This window comes from Erythrolamprus reginae, chromosome 3 (assembly GCF_031021105.1).
Source record: "Erythrolamprus reginae isolate rEryReg1 chromosome 3, rEryReg1.hap1, whole genome shotgun sequence".
NCBI classification, from domain to species: Eukaryota; Metazoa; Chordata; class Lepidosauria; order Squamata; family Dipsadidae; genus Erythrolamprus; species Erythrolamprus reginae.
The window spans coordinates 45,410,989-45,431,666 of NC_091952.1; the positions used below are offsets into that span (position 1 = coordinate 45,410,989).

General features: G+C 43.1%; 1 protein-coding gene across 6 annotated transcripts in view; it reads right to left on the reverse strand.

The window, feature by feature from the left end:
- PTPRF (protein tyrosine phosphatase receptor type F) overlaps nt 1-20,678 on the reverse strand; it is a 630,248-nt gene that overhangs the window by 94,975 nt on the left and 514,595 nt on the right. For 4 of the 6 annotated variants that reach the window (XM_070745049.1, XM_070745052.1, XM_070745048.1 and 1 more), the window contains 3 exons: nt 18,430-18,574; nt 2,658-2,963; nt 287-480 (listed from right to left, as the gene is read on the reverse strand). In XM_070745049.1, coding sequence (XP_070601150.1) covers nt 287-480; nt 2,658-2,963; nt 18,430-18,574 — 645 coding nt within the window. The remainder of the gene's footprint in view (nt 1-286; nt 481-2,657; nt 2,964-18,429; nt 18,575-20,678) is intronic. The other 2 variants (XM_070745054.1, XM_070745053.1) reach the window with 1 other exon arrangement.

Below are 20,678 nucleotides of genomic sequence, written 5' to 3' on the forward strand. Positions count from 1 at the left end.
ACATGGTACTGTATACCACATACTGTGCAGTTAGCCTTAAATTCTAAATTTATTTATTTAGAGTAAACATAATGAACCCGTGGCCCTCTAGATGTATTTAGACTGTAGCTTCCATTATCCATGACTAATGACTCTGTGGATTAATTCAGAGGGGATCAGTTCAACACCATTTGGGATCATAGATTTCCCATCTGTTAGAATTCTAATAAGTTTTATGAACCAATAATCACTGACATGTAAGTAATTCTGCAAATAAGTATGCACATTCATCAACAGCGGGCTATACCTGGGATTCCGCTACCATGACATCTTTGATGACATGTGGTCCAACTGGTTCATTGTTCTCCATTTTTACATAGGTGACTTGGTAACCTCGAATTTGGCCATGCTGTTTGTTGGAGATAGGCGATTTCCAGGAAACACGAATTGCTGTTGAGTTCACTGACTCTACCTCCATCTTCCGTGGGGGAGCACTGGGCACTGCAATGTACCATAGGAAAACCTAGTTAGTGAGAAATCAGCATGTTGCATCTAATACTGGTACCTTAATTTTGATTGCTTTCTCCAATGCCCACTCTTCAAATAGTTTTCTCGGGAGCAAGTATTTCTGTACATGCATGCATGTCTGTATATACAGACAGGTCAGATTTCAAAGATTAACAGCATGTGGCATACATGTACAGCATCTTCAATGGTCTAAGACAGGGTTAGGCAAAGTTGGCTCTTCTATGACATGTGGATTTCAACTCCCAGAATTCCTCAGTTAGCAAGATTGTCTCAGGAATTCTGGGAGTTGAAGTCCACAAGTCATAGAAGAGCCAACTTTGCCTACCCCTAGTCTAAGATATTCTGTTATTATAAGAAGATGCAAAGCTTTCCTTAGAAAAATAAGGATCCCCCCCCCCCTGCATTAAAGAGTGAGCAGAGAACAGAAGCAGATTTATTAAACAGGAAAGAAGCATTTAGAACAATGGCTTAAGGTCAGTTACTCTACTGCTACAGCAAAGGGCTGTTCTGAAGATTGAAATGCCTGCTTATGCTTCCAGGTTACAGAGTGCTTTTTAATAAAAAGTGAAAAATGGCAGTTGAATTTCAATTTTCTTACAAGGAGGTACTTTCTCATAAGGCAGTGTACAACTATTTACTAGTTGGCAAAATTGCATTCTTATTATTCTGGGTTTTTACACCGAGAGACAAAAATAATGCAAATTTTTTAAAAAGCACAGAAGGAAGGGATGGAGGAATGCTCTCTCAAAGAAGATTCTCCTTCTGCATATGAATGGGGCAATATATTCATTTTAGAGTCCCCCTTGCCATACTGCTATTCAGCCTTTGCTTGGAAAGCCAAAACAGCATTCAACTTTTGCAAAAGCAATTCAGGGCATCCAAAAGCACACAGTGTCTCAATTGTCGGGACAAGAGGAGGTTAATTGGAGACTGGAAAGTGGGTGAAACCTGCAAGAATGATTCCAGAAAAAAAGATATGGCTGGCTGACAGTTGCTCAGCTTTAGGCAACACATTATTTTCCATAGATCTCACTCCTAATTGTAAACAGTTACTTGCAGAGGAGCATCAAGGGAAATAATGATTTAGCAAAGGAAAGGAGGAGGATGGAATGAGAAATGATGTATGTTCTTCGGGCTTTCCAAAAAAGCAAGTGGAAAGTAAATGTAACAGTGTCTTAACAAATTGACCCCTTTTCTTATTAGAGTCGGTTATGCCTTGAATATTGCTTGTGACAGCTCTGCAGGGCCCAGATACCATGAATCTTACCTACAGAGACTTATGCTAATGGCAATTACCCAGGGATTGACTTATGTTGGGTTAATACATGCCACCCCAATTATAAAAAGAGTGTATTAACTAACAAATATATTTTAAAATGCAAAAAAAGGATTTCATCCAGCTTACCTGCTATTTATGAAGCTTTCAAAATCACGCCTAAGAAAGCCTACCTGGGAGACCCAACTATGCAGCCCTCAGACTAATGTTTCAAGTTTGCTAAGACATTTCTAGGGTAGTAGCTTCCCTCTAGCTAAGGCTTTGCTGAATGAGAACTAAAACAAACAAATCAAGGAGCAGAACCAGCAGACCAGTTTCTTTTCCTGGGAAACACTCCCTGAACATAGCTATGCATCACTTCCTAGAATTTTAGCAATGCAAGGAATAATACAGCCGAGGCAGTAAAACCAAAGAAATGCCTGACTATCTTCCTCCTGTTTACTTATGGCTTCTCCAATGTTTTGAGACCAGAATGTAACATAACATGCACCAGTCACTCATAGTACTGTCAATCTCTAGACAGGAAACTTGAGACCTAACAGACTTGTCTACCTAATGCAATACAATGTTTTGCTTCAATTTGTCCCTGATAGAGAGTTAAGAAGTAAATCTATATAGGCAGCAGCCTATGTCTTAGGCTTATCTGTGAACTTATCTATGAACTTCACATGGACAAGACTCTTATTACTTATTGATTGACTGTGACTCACATTCTACCTGAATAAGATTACAAAAGAGATGCCCCTTTTTTTTTTTTAATTGAGCACATTGTTGCTTATATATTGTAGAGTAAGATCCATGGTGCATTCCTAAGAAACAAACTTGTAATAATCAATAGAGACCCTGTTACCTTTGACCATGTGTCAAAACCTACCGTCTTCATCAGTGCGAACATAGACAGGGATGCTCTCTGGTCCAGGACCAACATCTGTGTGAGCCCTCACCCACAGTTTGTACTCTGTCCATTTCTCCAAGTTGCTGATTTGCCAGCTGGAGTGCTCATGTCCAATGCCCTCAACCACATGCTTGGTGTTGTCCTCCCCTTCCACTGCCTGGTACGCGATGGAATATTGCGTGATGACTCCATTGCGGCTCTGAGCAGGTGGTGGTACCCAACTTACCCGGATGGTGGTAGAGCTGATGCTCACACATGTGACCTCTTGGGGTGGGGCAGAAGGGGCTAGGTATAAATAAATGAAGTGGGAAGATGTAGGGAAATGGCTGAGCAAAACATACTAAGCACAGTGAGATCTTACCCAACCAACAGAGATTCTCCTAATGCAGAACAAAGTTTGCATTTCTTTTTGTTTAAAAATATAGGAATGAGATCTATGTGTGCCATTCACAGGATCACCAGTTATGGTTACCATAGGATAGGATATAGGAAAGAAAATTGGAAATCATAGGTTTTAGAAAATACTAGAAAAATAGAAGAACAGAAGTTTGCAAGAAAGAATGTGAGATCTAAAAAAAGATAACAAACCAACTAAGAATAATGTATCACCTTTAAATAATTTAGTGATATTCTTTCTGAGGTGTGGTATTTGAGCAATAGTTTGCATGGATACTTTTTGCTTAAACTGCTTAGAGCATAATCTTAGAATACAGGGTCTATTGAATCTGATATATAGCACCATCGCTTTTAAATTCCTCAGTAGGAGTTGAAACAAAAACTATAAAGGCCAGGAAGAAAGTTTTAAAGAGATAAAAACATAATTTGCACGATGGAAATATTACTAAGTAGTGAAGGAAACTTAAAATATCATTTTTTATTTGGTAAGCAGAAAAAAAATAAACTAGCAAATATCAGAACAAGAATGTTTAATATACTAAACTGGATGAAAAGCAGACTAAGATAGTTATTAGGAAAAACATAAGAATTATAAGAAAATTAAACTTAAAGCTACACTTTAATTACCCGAGGATGCTAAAGGTATATGAATGGCATCTAAGCAAAAGTAGTGAAAGGAGAGATAGAAACCAGCCAGGCAATATTTAAAGAAATGGCAGAAGGATCTAAACAATTCTTCAAAGAACTGACAACGGAATATTTTCAAACAATAAAGTCACTTGAGTGTAAAATTTCTGATCTAGTCACAACATTAACAAACAATACTGAACAATACACAAACTCTTAATAGAATAGAATTCTTTATTGGCCAAATGTGATTGGCACACAAGGAATTTGTCTTGGTGCACATGCTCTCAGTGTACATAAGAGAAAAGGACCGTTGAACTTACCTGAACGGTCTTCTCGATGCACTGCGAGGAGAGTCCAACATGGGGTGATACTTCAGCCTGATTGGTTAGGAACTGAGTTAGATTAGCATAATAATTAGCTCCGCCCTGTAGCCACCCCCCTATAGCTCAGTCAAGAAAAACGAAGGAGTAGTGCAATCAACACAACTTTATTAACTCAACAAAATAACTAGACTGAGCCCCTGGGCCAAATGGCCGGGATGGGTTTGGACTCTCCTCGCAGTGCATCGAGAAGACCGTTCAGGTAAGTTCAACGGTCCTTCTCCAATGCACTGCTGCGGAGAGTCCAACATGGGATATACCCAAGATTAAGATAACAGGGCGGGAGAAGGCTGGACCAGGGGCGCATGTGATTCACACACCCTCTGCAGCACTCTGCGGCCAAATGCCGCCTCAGAGGACCCAAATGAGTCCACCTTGTAGTGTCTAATGAAAGTGTTTGGGGTGGTCCAAGTCGCAGCTCGGCAGATGTCTTCCAAGGGAGCCTGCGTGGACCACGCCGCGGAAGTTGCCGCACTCCTAGTGGAATGTGCCGTGACATGTTCCGGTACTGTCCTTGACCTTGAAGTATAAGCAGTAGCTATACAGGACGTCACCCAGCGACTAAACGTAGTAGGAGATATTTTGGCTCCCATCGTAGATGCTGCAAAGGACACGAAAAGAGCTTCCGTCCTTCGGAATGTGGCCGTCCGGCGAATGTAGATCTTTACCGCTCTACGCACGTCTAGCTTGTGCCAGCGTAGTTCCAGCGGGTGGTTTCCCTGTGTGCAGAAGTCAGGGAGAACAATGTCGTTGGACCTGTGAAACAAGGTGTTCACCTTTGTTAGGAAGGTTGGGTCAAGGCGTAAAACCACCCTATTTGGGTGGAAGCGACATAAGTCCGGTCTGACCGAAAGGGCCGTAAGCTCGGATACCCTTCTGGCCGATGTGATGGCCACTAAGAAGGCCGTCTTGAAAGATAATAGCCGAAGCGAGATACTACGGAGCGGCTCGAAAGGGGGAGCTGTTAAAGTGTCCAGGACAAAGGAAAGGTCCCATGATGGAAATCTGTGAACTGTTGGAGGCCGAAGATTGGAGGCTCCCTTGAGAAAATCTCTCACCCAGGGATGATGGGAAATGGATCTCCAGTCAGTAAGTTTGACTATGGTGGAGATGGCTGCCACCTGTCTGCGAAGGGTATTAGGGGCAAGCCCTTTGTCAAGGCCTGCTTGTAAGAAAGACAGAACGTGGTCCACTGAAGCTGATTGTGGATCCACTCCCCTGGCCATGCAAAATTGGTAGAAGGCTGTCCAGGTGGCCTGGTATATCCTTGTGGTTGAAGGCCTCCGGGCTGCCTGAATTGTAGTTATCACGTCTTCCGGGAGTGATGCTGCTTTCATCCTGTTCCCCTCAAGTGCCACGCGGCAAGCTGCCACCACTGGGGGTCTGGATGGGAGACTGACCCCTGGCTGAGGGAGACAAGGCTGATCGGAAGCCGCCACGGTGGTGATATTGACAGGTCCATCAGGTCCGCAAACCATGGACGGCGTGGCCAGTAAGGAGCGATTAATATTATCTCGGCTCTCTCTGCTATCAGTTTGGCAATTGTCCGATGGATAAGGCATACTGGTGGAAAGGCGTACAATAGGCCCTCCGGCCATGGGCTCCTGAGGGCGTTGACCCTCTCGGCTCCTGGTGACGGGAAGCGGGAGAAAAAGCGCTGCAGGTGAGTGTTGTCTGACGTGGCAAACAGGTCTACTAGTGGCTTTCCATATCTCCTGATCACGGCCTGGAATGCCTTCCCCCCCAGGCGCCACTCTCCCGGGTGTAGGGTGGACCTGCTGAGCCAGTCCGCCTGCACATTGTCCACTCCCGAGATATGCTCCGCTCTGAGGGATAGTAAATTTGACTCTGCCCAGGACATGAGGGCGTCGGCCTCCTGCATTAGCCTGCCCGACCTCGTTCCCCCTTGATGATTTATGTGGGAACGGGTGGCCACATTGTCCGTGAGTATCAGTATATGACTGTCCTGACACTCGTTGTGGAAGGCCTGAAGAGCTAGGAAGACCGCTCTCAGCTCTAGAAGATTGATGTTGGTGTCTTCTAGATCCGCTGCAGTCCACAGCCCCTGTGCCACTTGTGTCTCCGAGTGTGCCCCCCAGCCTGTGAGGCTCGCGTCTGTGGTGATGACCACTTCCTTTGTCCTCAGGAAGGTGGAACCCTGAAGTAGGGCCGACGAGCGCCACCATGGGAGGGAGCGTCTGACCGCCCTCGGTATAGACACCAGACGATGGGAATGGCTGGATCGACTTCGTTGGTAAGGAAGAAGAAACCACTGCAGGGGCCTGATGTGGAGTCGGGCCCAAGGAACAATCTCGATGCAGGAAACAAAGGTCCCGAGTACCTGCGATAGGAAGGCCAAGGATGTCTGTCTTTGTTGACAAAGAAGAGTCACCATCTCCCGGATTTTCTGTCGGCGTTCTTGTGATAGAAAGACCTTGCCTATTTGGGAGTCTATAACTGTCCCCAAGTGAGGAAGACATGTAGTGGGAGTCAGATGGCTTTTGCGGAAGTTGACTGTGAAACCGTGGTCCCTTAGGGTTTGAATGGTCACCTGTAGGTCTGACTGTGCTCTCTCTGGATCCCTCGATAATATGACGATATCGTCCAGATACGCCATCAGGCGCACTGAACTGGATCGGAGGGATGCTGTTAAAATGTCCAATAGCTTCGTGAAAGTTCGCGGAGCGGATGACAGACCGAATGGCATTGCCCTGTACTGGTAGTGATTGTCGTTGATGCAGAACCTGAGGTATTTGCGGTGGTCCGCATGCACTGGTACATGGAGGTATGCCTCCTTCAAATCTATGGAGGTCATCCAGTCGCCCCTCCTTATGCAGGCCAGAATTGTATGGAGTGAATGCATTTTGAACCTGACATACTTGATATACAGGTTGAGCTGCTTCAGGTTCAAGATCAGCCTGCATCCCCCCGAGGTCTTTGGTACTACAAAAACTATCGAGTAGTACCCCGTCCCGCGTTGATCTGGGGGGACCGGCTCTATTGCTCCAATGTCCAACAGGTGCAGGACCTCCTGCTGCAAGAGGGCCCTCTTGTGGGAGCAGTTGGTCCAGGGGCATTGGATAAATCGTTGATGCGGTGGATAAAGAAACTTGAGTTTGAGGCCCTGGGAGACTGTATTGAGGGCCCACACATCTGTGGTTGTGCCGCTCCATGCTGTGGCAAATGCCTGGAGGCGGCCTCCAATAGGGATTTCCATAGTCCAGTCATTTTTGTCCACGGAATCCCCTCTGGTTATTGCTTCCGAAGGGCTTCCTGGATTGCTGATACTGCCTACCTCTATTGCCGTATCCACCTCTATTACTCCTGAACGTGTTCTGGTTGTATCCACTAGAGTAAGGTCTCTGATTCTGTGCGCCCGCCGTGGCAGGCTCCTGGCGAAAGGGCTGGCGGCGGTAGAAGGGAGTCTGACGTCGGTCCGCTCGCCTGGCTGATCTTGGCAACACCTTTTTCTTGTCCTTATCTTCGATAAGGACCTTGTCCAATGACTGACCAAAAAGTTCTGAACCGGAGAAGGGTGCCGAAGCCAGGCGCCATTTAGACTTGGCGTCTGCTTGCCAGGATCGTAGCCAAAGCAATCTCCTAGATGACAGGGTTGCTGCCATTGCTCTAGAGGCGAATTTGGCTGCGTTTAAGGTCGCATCCGCTGAGAATTCGGATGCCAGGATCAGCTTGCTTAGATCCTGCCTGAGCCGCCCCTCTTCTGGCCCCACTCTGGCTTGCATTTCTTGTAGCCAGAGTATACTGGTTCTGTTGAAGAATGAGGCGGATGCAGCCGCCCTCAAGGCCCATGAAGCCATCTGGTGGGTCTTGCGAATGAGTGTCTCTGCCCTTTTATCCTCCGGCTTCAGCCCCTCAGCCAGATCCGACGGGACCATCGCGTTGGAGACCAAACTCGCAACCGGTTGATCAATGGTCGGGAAGGATAGTAAGTCCTCAATTTCCGGATCGAAAGTGTAGAATCTACGATCCATCATAGAAGGCCCCTGTGCTGCCGCCGGGTGTTCCCATGGGCGTTTGACGCTTTCCACAAAAATCTGTGAAGATGGAATGTGGTGGGACTCCTTTTGTGGTTCATTGAATAGTCTCGCAGCTGGTTGTAATCCTGCTGCTGCCACGGGAGGCTTGGAAGCGTCTGTCACAGTGGCCACTAGTTTTGCCTTTCTTAAGAGGACATCGTAAAGGGCTGGTTTGAATAACATCACAGAAACGGGCTGGTCTGGTGGAGGGGCTTCATCCTCCGACAGCTCGCATTCGTGATCTGTGTCCACCTCCTCCTCCTCCTCCATTTCAGACTCTTGTGGAAATGCGGAGGTATGTGGTACAGACCAAAGGTCCCTTCTAGGTGGCCTGTTCTGTGACCCAGCCACCTGCTGGGCGCCAATGGACACGCCGTGCGTGTATGTATTGGTTAACATTTCTTGCAAGGCAGGTGGCATAGACTGCCAAGTCTCATTAGCCCTGAGCCCCGCTGCTGAAGGGGTGAATGTTGCAGATGGGGGCGCATAACGTGGTTGAGGAGGCTGATACCATGATTGAGTCTGAGGCATCAAAAAGTCAGACCTCTGAGGTTCAGACAGCAGTTGAGGGGCCTGTCTCTCCGGGGATAATTCTGCGCTGTGCACTGAAGCCACTGAATCTCTATGTGCCCCTGGAGAGCAGCCAGGAAGCCATTGTGGCAATGTTTGCTGTGCTGGGCAAGTGGATAGTGCAAGAGGCGAAGGGTTCAGCGGGGCCTGCTTTTGGGCGGCCTCCAGCTGTGCCTCTAGGGCCTTAATCTTCTTCTCTGCTTCCTTTAAAGATGAGGAAGCTTTGGTTTTGGCTCTAGAGGAATGGGCCTTGGTGCTTGACTTCGGGGCCTCCTCCCTCCCAGCTACAGCCTCGTTGGGGGCGCTGGATGCTTGTTCAGCCATCCCAACTAGTAACGTTACTCACAGTAAGCAAGATGAAAATTATATACTCTCTCACTTGTTCAGATAGAGAAGAAATGATGACCGACCGAGCTCCGTATTCACCACAAAATGGCGCTAAGGAGCTCGGCAATGGGTGTGGTCACCCTCTAGGGCTGCTGGGAAGGCTTTGAATAAACTGCGTGTTTCCGCATTCAAAATGGCGGGCGGAGCCAAGCGCGGGAAAATCAAGGTGGGCGTTGTTGTTTTAACGCCAAGCCCTTAAAATGGCGGGCGCGTCCAAGCGGGATCCGAGGCAAGCGTTAACTGACCGCCAGCCTCTATGCTTAGCCTCTCCGAAGGCGGTCCTGCCTTCACCGGCCCGTAATAGCCCCCGCTGTGCTGTTTCGCGGCCGTTCTTCTCGCCGCCGAAGCCGCTGGGCGCCGCCGCTCTCAAAAGCCGACAAACAGCTGTTCGTCGGTCTTTTGAATCTGCCGCCGAAATCGGCGGCTTCTTCGCTGGCGCGCAAGAAAAAAGCCTCGGGAATCTCCCCTTTTTCGGCTTAGCGAGCGCCAGCGGTGAGCTCTAAAGAGTAAGGGAGGGGGGTGGGGTGCCTCTGGGGCAACTGTACCTTCGCCCCTCCGAGCTCGGTGAGGTTTGGCCTCGGAGGCTAGGGACCTCAATCCATTGCAACGGCTCTGGGATTAACCGCTGGGCATGATGGTGGGGTTTGGCCACGGAGGTCAGGGACCCAGCCCAGGGAGAGCCGTACCTCTGGGCTGCTCCCACGGAGGGTGCGAGCCCTGAGGAGGTAATGAGTTGCAGGTTATACCCACGGAGGGTAGACACCTGAATCCTCTTGTCCTCTTCTGTTTCTGTAAAAAGGAAAAAAAGAGGGAGAAGAACAAATAGTAGAAGTTAATGCATTTAATACATTTAATACATTTAAAATACTTATGAAATATATATACAAATTCAACAGAGAAGTAAACTCTAGTCCCTATCACTACGACTGAGTTTTTTAGACTGGGCTATAGGGGGGTGGCTACAGGGCGGAGCTAATTATTATGCTAATCTAACTCAGTTCCTAACCAATCAGGCTGAAGTATCACCCCATGTTGGACTCTCCGCAGCAGTGCATTGGAGAAAGATACATTTGTCAAGAATCATGTAGTACAACACTTAATGATTGTCATAGGGGTCAAATAAGCAATGAAGAAACAATCAATATTAATAAAAATCTTAGAATACAAGCAACAAGTCATATAGTCCTAAGTGGGGGGAAAAGGATGATAGGAATGATGAGAAAAAACTAGTAGAAATAGAAGTGCAGAATATAGCCCAGGCCTGCAAAGATGAAGCGAGGAAAGCTAAGGCTCACAACGAGCAAAGGCTTGCAACAAAAGTGGGTAAAAAAGCTTCTTCCAACATGTTAAAAATAAGAAAAAAGTCAAGGAAACAATTGGTCCATCGCTGGGAGAAAGTGGCAAGAAGCAACAGGGAAAACCTTGGGTACCACAAGGTTCTGTCCTAGGCCCAATACTTTTCAATATCTTCATAAATGACTTAGATGAGTGAATAGAAGGGGAACTAACAAAATCTGCAGATGGTACCAAGCTGGCGGGAGCAGCTAATACCCTGGAAGACAGGCTCAAGATCCAGATGGATCTTGACAGACTTGAACACGGGGCCCAATCTAACAAAATGAAATTCAATGCAGAGAAATGCTACACCTAGGTAAGAAAAACCAAAGATATACATATAAACTGGGTAAAACCCAGTTGTGGGCTACAAGCCGCAATGCTAAATTGCGCTCGCCGCGGCGGCTCATAAGTTCTTGTGGGACCAGTGCGATTTTGCCGCTGCACCTGTGGAGTTAGCAAAATTGCACCCGTGTTTCGGCGAGGTTTTACCTGCTGCTCTGTGCGCGATTTTGCTACCTCCACAGGTACAGCAGCAAAATCGCTCTGGTCCCACAAGAACTTACGAGCTGCAGCGGCGAGCGCAATTTAGCGTTCTGGCTCGTAGTCCACCGCTGGTGAAACCACACTTGATAGCAGTGACTGTGAGAGGGATCTTGGAGTCTTAGTAGACAACCAACTAAATATGAGCCAGCAATGTGCAGCAGAAGCCATAAAAGCCAATGCAATCCTAAATTGCATTAATAGAGGGCTACAATCTAGGACTAGGGAGGTACTAATACCACTCTATAAAGCCTTAGTTAGACCACACCTTTAGTACTGCATTCAGTTTTGGTCACCACACTATAAAAAAGACATTGAGACTCTAGAGAAAGTACAGAGAGCAACCAGGATGATTAGGGGACTGGAAACTATAACATACAAAAAACAGTTCCAGGAACAGGGCATGGTCAGTCTACTGAAGAGATGGATCAGAGAAAACTTGATAGCAGTGCTCCAGTATTTGAGGGGCTACCACAGAGAGGAGGGGGTCAGGCTGTTTTCCAAGGCACCAGAATGTCAGACAAGGAATAATGGATGGAAGCTGACTAAGGGGAAATTCAAATTGGAAATAAGGAGAAACTTTCTGATGGTGAGAGCGATCAACCAGTGGAACAGCATGGTTGTGAAGATTGTGAGAGCTAGAGCCAGGGTGGGTAGGTGGTGGTGGTGGTGGGTTTGGACTAGATAAACTACAAAGTCCCTTCAAACTAATAATCTGCAAATCTGTAAAGCAGAACTACTTAACTTGTTTTTTGCATCTGTTTTTATGCAAAGGGAAAAAAACAGACTAGGAACACAAGTTAAAATAGGGAAGAAAATAGTGAGTACTTGTCTACCCTAGATGAGTTCAAATCACCAGGTCCAGATGGATTACACCCCAAGGTTCTGAAGGAGCTGGTAGATAAGATCTCGGAACCAATAAACTATATCTTTCAAACATCCTGGAGCACCAGGGAACTTCCAGAAGACTGGAAAAGAGCTGATGTAGTTCCCATTTTCAAAAAAGGAAAAAAAAATAGATCCAAGCAGTGTTCCCTCTAATTTTTTTGGGGGGTGGGCGGAAAAGTATAGTGTCTGAGCGGCAGTCCCTTCGGGACTGGGCGGCACAAAAATAATAAATAAACAAATAAACAAACAAACAAACAAACAAATAAAAAACCCACCCTGTTTTGCCTCAAGAGAATTTCAAAATAAAATACTGTACTGTGTGTCTATAACAGTGAGCTCATAATAGGGCAACTCTATCAATATCAAAATGCCACTTAAATAGTTGAGCTAGTTTCAAACTAGATTTTGATTTTCTTTCTCTCTTCCTTATTCCCATTCTTTTTCTTTCTCTTTTCCTTCCTCTCTTTTTTCTATCTGTTTCTCTCTCTTCCTCTCTTCCTCTCTCTCTCCTTCCCTCTCGGCTTCTGGGTAGGTTTGGAAAACTCTGAGTTGATGATGATTTTTAAGTGAGCGATTGCTCACTGCTCAGCTTAGAGGGAACTATGGATCCAAGAAATATAGACCTATCAGCCTGACTGCAATACCAGGAAGATTTTGGAAAAGATAATCAAGGAACACATCAACAAACACCTGGAAGCAAACAAAGTAATAGCCAAAAACCAACATGGGTTTATCAAAAACAGATCAGGCCAGACTAATCTTATTGCATTCTTTTCTAGTCTTTCCTATTAGAAATGATATCACTTACCCCTGTGGAAGGATATTCCCAATGGAGTCCCCCCCCCCTGCGTGATTGTCTTCAATAGTTCTTCCTCCCAGATCCCCTGTCTGAGGGTATCTGACCGGGGGAGGGGGAAATATTGGGAATACTGACCTGGGGCCCGGGAGACAAATAGCAAATGGTTTAAGTGCTATTTTATAGTGTGGATATTGCCCAAATCATGGAGGCCATGCTAATTTTGATGACCAGAGGGCAGGTAAAGATAATGAAAGTCACCTCCTTTGGACTTCTAGTATTAATTATAAGCAAAATATAGTCTACGGAAAGGGGCGGCATACAAATCAAATCAAATCAAATAAATAAACAAATAAACAAACAAACAAATAAAAACTGATAAACCTCAAAGCTTTATTGAAAACATACTACAGTACTATATTTTAGAGTTAAGAAGTATAAAAGAGATTTACAGAAAACTGAGGAACTATAGGAAGCAATATGAGATGAAATGTCTTAAATCAATGTTTGGAACATCAGAGTGCACCTCCATCAAAAATGATTTATTTCTGATACCCAAGTCCTCTCAAAATGGCTATCTACAATATATCTTCACAGTCTACCAGTGAGGTATGATTTTAAGACATCTATGTGGATATGCTAGGAATATCCAACAGTAGAAGCTTTTTGGAAACAAGAACACATTTTTATTTTCTTTTTTCTTTAAAAAAAACATTAAACATCAATACAAGCTGAATTTATAGCTTGGACTGTGCATTGATTCCAATAAAGGTGCATTGTTCCTAATTATTTACTTGTGGGTGCCAGATTTTTTTAAAAATAAACCTTGCAAAAAATATGGGATCCTGTCAGTAGACCTGTGCTACCATGATAATCCTATCTCATTAGATGAAAAATAATTGCAGATATAAATTATGCTTTCTGGAACATATTTATTGCTGTTAGAGCTGTACAACAATGCTTTAAAAACAACTGGGGAGGTTATAGGTCCCACACAAGCATAGCATTTCTCTGCTCTCCATTAAAATGGCTTGGGTTTTTAAGAATGCTAATTAAAGTAAAAAGGGTGCCACTTAATTATATTAACTTTAAAGAGTGGGCTCCTGAAAGCAATATCATCTATTATTCAGACTCAAATTGAATCCTAAATAAAGATGAACACCTATTATTTATTAAAAACATACATAGATACATACACACATATAAGGGACAGCTGATATGTGTGTGAAATTTGCAAGCATGTCACCGGACCAGATTATCTCAGGGACTGCCTTCTGCTGCACGAATCCCAGTGACCAGTTAGGTCCCATAGAGTGGGTCTTCTCCGGGTCCCGTCAACTAAACAATGCCACTTGGTGGGACCCAGGGGAAGAGCCTTCTCTGTGGCGGCCCCGGCCCTCTGGAACCAACTCCCCCCAGAGATTAGAATTGCCCCCACCCTCCTTGCCTTTCGTAAGCCACTTAAAACCCACCTCTGCCGTCAGGCATGGGGGAATTGAGATACTCTTTCCCCCTAGGCCTTTACAATTTTATGCATGGTATGTCTGTCTGTCTGTATGTTTGGTTTTTATATTAATGGGTTTTTAATCATTTTTATTATTGGATTATTATTGTACGCTGTCTTATTATTGCTGTTAGCCGCCCCGAGTCTCTGGAGAGGGGCGGCATACAAATCAAATCAAATCAAATCAAATCAAATCAAATCAAATAAATAAATAAGCACTTTTTCCTAATCGTTTTGAAACATTCTACTGCTTATTGTATATTCAACAAAAAGAAGAAAAAAATAAGAATCTTCCATAATCATGCACGTGATCAAATGATACTCTCTGCTATATGTAGTTTCCACTGCAAAATGGAGAAACATTTATTTCACTGTGTTCACAGTCGGCTGTTTTGTTTGATGTCTTGGGATTCCAACTTATGATATTTCCCTTTCGATGTTACTTTTGTTATGCATGTTAAATAAAATTATTTTAAAATGATAAAGCAGGCTTGCAAGCTCAATTTGTCTAGAAATTCAGATAGTAAAGGAAGAAAGTCAAGACAACAAAAGTGAAAGCTAAAGAGAAACACCAGGTACCAAGAAAAAGGTAGTAAACATGTAGAGTCCATGAATACAAAGGGCTAAGCAGTTCCTTCCACACTTGACTCATAAACATTTTCGAAATTGGGATTAATTGAGGTGATTTTTTTTAATGCTACTTGACAAAACTTATGAAAAAAGAGAAATGAAAGATATTTAACAAAGTACAGTAAGTGAACCATGTGATGCACAAAATTACTTTTGACTGTTGATAGCTAATGGCTGGGTAAGAATCTCATCTGTGATTCATAAACAGCAAATTAACATTAGAAGAGGTTAAAATAAAATTAAACAATGGAAGCATAAAAAAACCCAAATGAGATAAAATATATATACCAACATGTGTCTAGATATTATGCACAGTCAATGTCACAACATTCACCATGTTCATACAGACAACATGATCACATTTGCAATGCCTTGATTAAATTTTCCTTGCAATGTAAAAAGGCCAGCAGTTCATGCTGATATGATAAATACCAGGTCCTTAATAATGTAATTCCAATGTATTTTTTAAAGGATTGAACGAATAGATCATTCTCATAATGCTGGAAGCAGCATCACTTTGTACAAGGGCAACATAACTACATCCAGAATTAAGAGAATGTTTGGCAAGTAGGGGGTTATTTTGTAATATTTACATTTATCTAAGTTCTAGATATTTTCTTTTAGCTAACATTTGATCCAGGCTTGATCTGAAGTTGGTATACAGGCTTGTGATGCCAGTTATTCAAAATGACCGCCTAGTTTTAAGTGTATAATCTTTCTTGTCATATTACATTGGTTTTCTTCTGATTCCTGATAGTTTAATTATTCAAATCTTTACTTTATTTGAAACCCATGGATCAGCCTACTGGAAGAAGAATATAATATCTACCTTCCTCTACCAGTTCTCTATTCCGAAGGACCATCTATAGTGAGTGCTTTACAATGGTTGATAGGCCACTAGCTTAAACATCTGGTACATGTATGTATGTATATGTATGTAAAATGATGTGCACTATTATGCAAAAACCACAACTTAAGTTCTTGTACCAGATGTTGGGATACAAGTGCAAATAACAGCCCTCATCATGACATTACTGCACATATGTCATTTTAAAATAATCCCAGTTTGCTGTCAATGACTATAGACATTGAAGTAATATTAAACACAATTAAAGTGAATGTGTAGACTGACTAGAACATCCAAAATGATTTCCTTATAATTTAATCATTACAGAAATCTTGCACACTTGGACTTGCAATATAGAGCAGGACTGGAAAATCCAAATGACTAGAAATAAGGGAGAACAAGAAGTGTTGTGGATGAGTTAATGATGCAGAATGTTATATAATGGGTGTGAATGGGGTAAATATATTTTTCATTATTTTACTTTTTAAGCTTTTTAAAATCTATTTTATGGCTGACAGTATAATCCTGTGACTTTTGTTGCCTCAAAATGATGAAATATTTTACTACTGATTTTCAGCAGTTTGTCCATCCTTCGTCCAGTTTTGGCACAGAGAGATAAACATTATCCAGAAAAAATAATATCAGAGACCTATCAACTAAGTTCAGGGACTTTTCCCCCATTTCTAACTTGAGCACCAACTTAACACGTGATCTTTAGCTGCAGACTGGGATCTACACCTGCTTATAACACACTATCAGGATTATCCTTATTACGGGGTAGGCAAAATAGCTCCTCTGGGAACCACACACATTTCTTTCTGCTGCTAATTCTGGATGTATTTTAATTTGCAAGTGGATGGAAGTGTTTTTAAATGAAAGAGTCTTGAGACGCCTAATCACTTTTTATTCCCTAGGATGTTTCTATGCCCAACACCAACTTAGAAACAGTATTAGGAAGGTAATATAATAGGCAGCACTTTATTCTGATAATGATTCTGGTGGACCTGAAGAAACTTTGCCATGTGTAGCAAGGCAGCCAAAAAAGGACTTTGAAGGTTCTAGGGAAGAGTTCATGAAATCACCAGGACTAGGATAAGAACGGTGCTTGGATAGGTTTGAAAAACCAAGTCAGGAGTCTACAGACAGTAAGCGAGAATGGGAGGCAACACTGTGAACATAGAGTAAAGAATGTGTTTATAAATATGCCGTGTGAGTTTTTAAATACATATGTTATTGTATGTAACACAGAATATAAATTATCTGTAGATACTCTACGAGGGAGGGAACCCATGAATGGTTCAAGAGTGGTATGTATGATAGAAGTGTTGGTTAACAGAAAGGGGGGGGGGGATAGGAAGTAAGAATTGGGGAAGCTGTAAGTTCAAAGGAGTGGCTGCATATTTTGATTTAAATTATGTTATAAATCTGGATCAATCATAGCAGATATTTAAAGAATGGACTAACCCATTATATATTTTTATGATAGCCCCTATCATACTCTACTCTCTCAAAATGCAAATGTGCTTAACAAGCCAAAATATTGTACTCTATCTGCAGAGGCATCATATATTGCTCAGTTACACACAGCCTTGCATTGCAAATCATATTTCACATCTGTATTACTCTTTGTTTCTGAGATCCGTCCTTTTTGTTTAAGTACAAAGATGGGGAAAGTACCCAATTGCTCCTTATCCAATCCACGTATTTCTTCAGTAGCTGCTGCTAAATATCCCCATCCAATATGTTCTCCAATATCTAATATTTATAATATCTACATTTGGGCATCATTTGATCTAATTTATTGGTTTGGCACTACGATTCCACAAACAGGACTGCTGGAGTCCTTATAAATGATATGCTGCTAATGAGAAAATGAAAGGTAATTTCAATCACAAGTGGAGCAGTTCCACCCTGAGCTGATTCTACTTGGGAAAGCATTGGCTGAAATGCTCTGCTGTTATTGCCTTCATTTGTTGCCCCATGGAGTCACTAAAGTCTTGACAGATGGCACAGACAGAAATGTCTCACTTCCACCCTGAATGTTTTCATACAAGCCCTCAAATCACCCGGTGAAAACAAGCTTATCTCAGAGCTTTTTGATAGCCTTAATCTGCTTACGTGCTACATTCTAAGCTGCCAATAAGTGAACTGAGCTTATACTTCACCAGCACATGGACTGAGAAGAGAATAAAAAGCAATCCAGTGTCAGTCATCTTTTCATCTGGCCATCTGATTGATTTTACTGTTGCCTGGTATAGCATTTATTGCGGACATGCAACATGGCACACCACGTTATTTAATTCAGCATTCATTCTCTGCAGAACGTGTAATAATCTTCTCTTCTTGGAATTGCTCTTTTCCAAGTGAAATTTGCAATGGCAATAAAATAATGTGTATAGCGCATAGACAGCTGGATGTCCTGGGATGTATGGATATGAGCAAGGCCGTTTCTCAAAGGGATATGAGCACATGCAGAGCAGGGATATTGCATGCACAAGGTTCAGAGATTGAGTATCTTGTTTGCAACAGAATGGAGGGTGGGAAGGGATGCAGTAAAACTCACAGACAGGGAATACATCCTGTCTATTTGCTTTCCCCTCTCAATCTGTGAGTCTTCCTGCTGAAAGGGCATGAGTTGAAAGGGAAACAAGACTTACCCTGGCCATATGGGCTCCTGCATCAGAACTATAGCTGGCTTGTCATTCCTCATTTCTCTAGACAATGGTTCTAAAGCCCCCATTAACTCACACAGTGGCAACAGCATTTCCACCCTTGCTTACATTCCCATAGCCATACAGAGACACTTACTGGACTGTGCTGTCCGAGCTTCCAAAACTGGAGTAAGGACTCCCAGCCCCTGCTCAGACCGGGCTCCTAGTTGAAATTTGTAGAGTGTGTCTGGCTTGAGCCCTTCAACTGCATAAAATGAAGTCTGGTCAAATTCCACCTTATGCTGTAAAAGATAAAGAGTAATTTTCTTTTTATTTGGAGGGGAAATAAGGAAGGCCAACCTTTAAATCATTTGGCCATCAATATTTGCAGATTAATCAAGTCAATGATACAACCCAAGTTACCAAATTTGCATAATGGTAGGAAAATCATTATCTTCCAATTGAAGACACTAACAAAGCGCAGCCTTGTGCTCTTCAAAAACAAAATAGCTATCAGAAATGCAACCACAGCATTCTGTAACATGTCAGTGTAAAAATGTCAGGAAAGCAAAAAAGAATGAATTTATCCTCCCAGCATTTTGTTATGTTAAGTAGCTTTTAAATCAGAGTTTGAGACATTGTAATATAGAAACGTTATATCAAACATGTAGAGACACTACCCTCTCGGGTGTAGTGTCCAGAAGGGGTCTTACATAGTATTGTGCATTCCACAATTTTGTACAGGTAGTTCTTAACTTGCAACCATTCATTTAGTGACTGTTCAAAGTGACAACGGCACTGAAAAAAAGTGACTTATGACCATTCCTCACACTTATGACCAATACATGATGAAGATTCAGATGCTTGGCAACTGAGTTATATTTATGATTATGACATTTGCAGTTCGTGCCTGTCGGTTGTCGGAGAGCCGGTTGAGAAGGAAGCGCAAGGCTCCGCCCACCTGCCCGGACACCACCATTTCGGTTCTTTTACCCTCTGCCCATGCGCAAAGTGTTCTGTGCATGTGCAGAGGGTAAAAGAAGCCAAATGGCAGTGTCCGGGTATGTGGAAGGAGCCTCGCACTCCCTTTGCGACCAGCTCTCGGATGACCGACAGGCACGAGTGAACCAGGACAATTTCACGCCTTTTATGTGATCCCCTTTTATGACCTTCTGACAAGCAAAGTCAAAGAAGAAGCCAGATACACATAACAACTGTGTTGTTAACACTATAGTGATTCATTTAACAACTGTAGCAAGGAAGGTCATAAAATGGGGCGATACTCACTTAACACATGCTTCATTTAGCAACAGAAATTTGGAACTCAATTGTGGTCATAGGTTATACTACCTGTATAATCATTGAAAAGTCACAGAAGTCAATGTTGGTCACAAACAAGTCAACAACCAGAGTATTTCATTGCCTCTAAGTGTTAATGTATAAAATGGCGAAGAAAAGGTTTGAAAGATATTATGCCTACCGAAAATTCCATCAGAAAAGTTCTTAATAGAATTTCTAGTGAATATATCAGCTGGGCTTCAGCGCTTTATCCCATCAAGCAGCATAAACTAACTGGCACATGCAGATTTATTTTTATTTGTATAATTCATGCCACAAAATCCAGTATTACAGAATTCCAGTAATTTTAAGGCACAGAGAATACAGAGCTTTAGACTAATATTATTCATTTCCAGATCATGACTAAACATCTTAAGGATTAGATGGGCAACCTTTGAAGCTTCTTTTATGCATTCATGACAAAGATAATGCTTTCAGAAATTATGCCAGGAATCCAAGTGATTCCTCCAGACTAATATTATTCACTTACAAATCATGGCTAAACAACATAAGCATTAGACGGACAACCTTTGAAGCTTCTTCTAAGCATTCATGACAAAGGGAATGCTTTCAGAAATTATGCCAGGAATCCAAGTGATTCCTCGGCAGGAGTTCTTGATTCTCCCTCTCACACAAAAATATGTAAAAAGGTTCACAACTACATAACATCTTGTTTTTTAGAAGCTGTTTTCAACAACAATCTATTTGGACCTATTTGGACCGGGAGTCACTGCTCACAGTCACTAAGGCCCTCATCACCTCGAGGCTCGACTACTGTAACACTCTCTACATGGGGCTACCTTTGAAGAGTGTTCGGAAACTTCAGATCGTGCAGAATGCAGCTGTGAGAGCAATCATGGGCTTTCCCAAATATGCTCATGTTACACCAACACTCCGCAGCCTGCATTGGTTGCCGATCAGTTTCCGATCACAATTCAAATTGTTGGTTATGACCTATAAAGCCCTTCATGGCACCGGACCAGGTTATCTACGAGACCGCCTTCTGCCACACGAATCCCAGCGACCGGTTAGGTCCCACAGAGTTGGTCTCCTCCGGGTCCCGTCAAC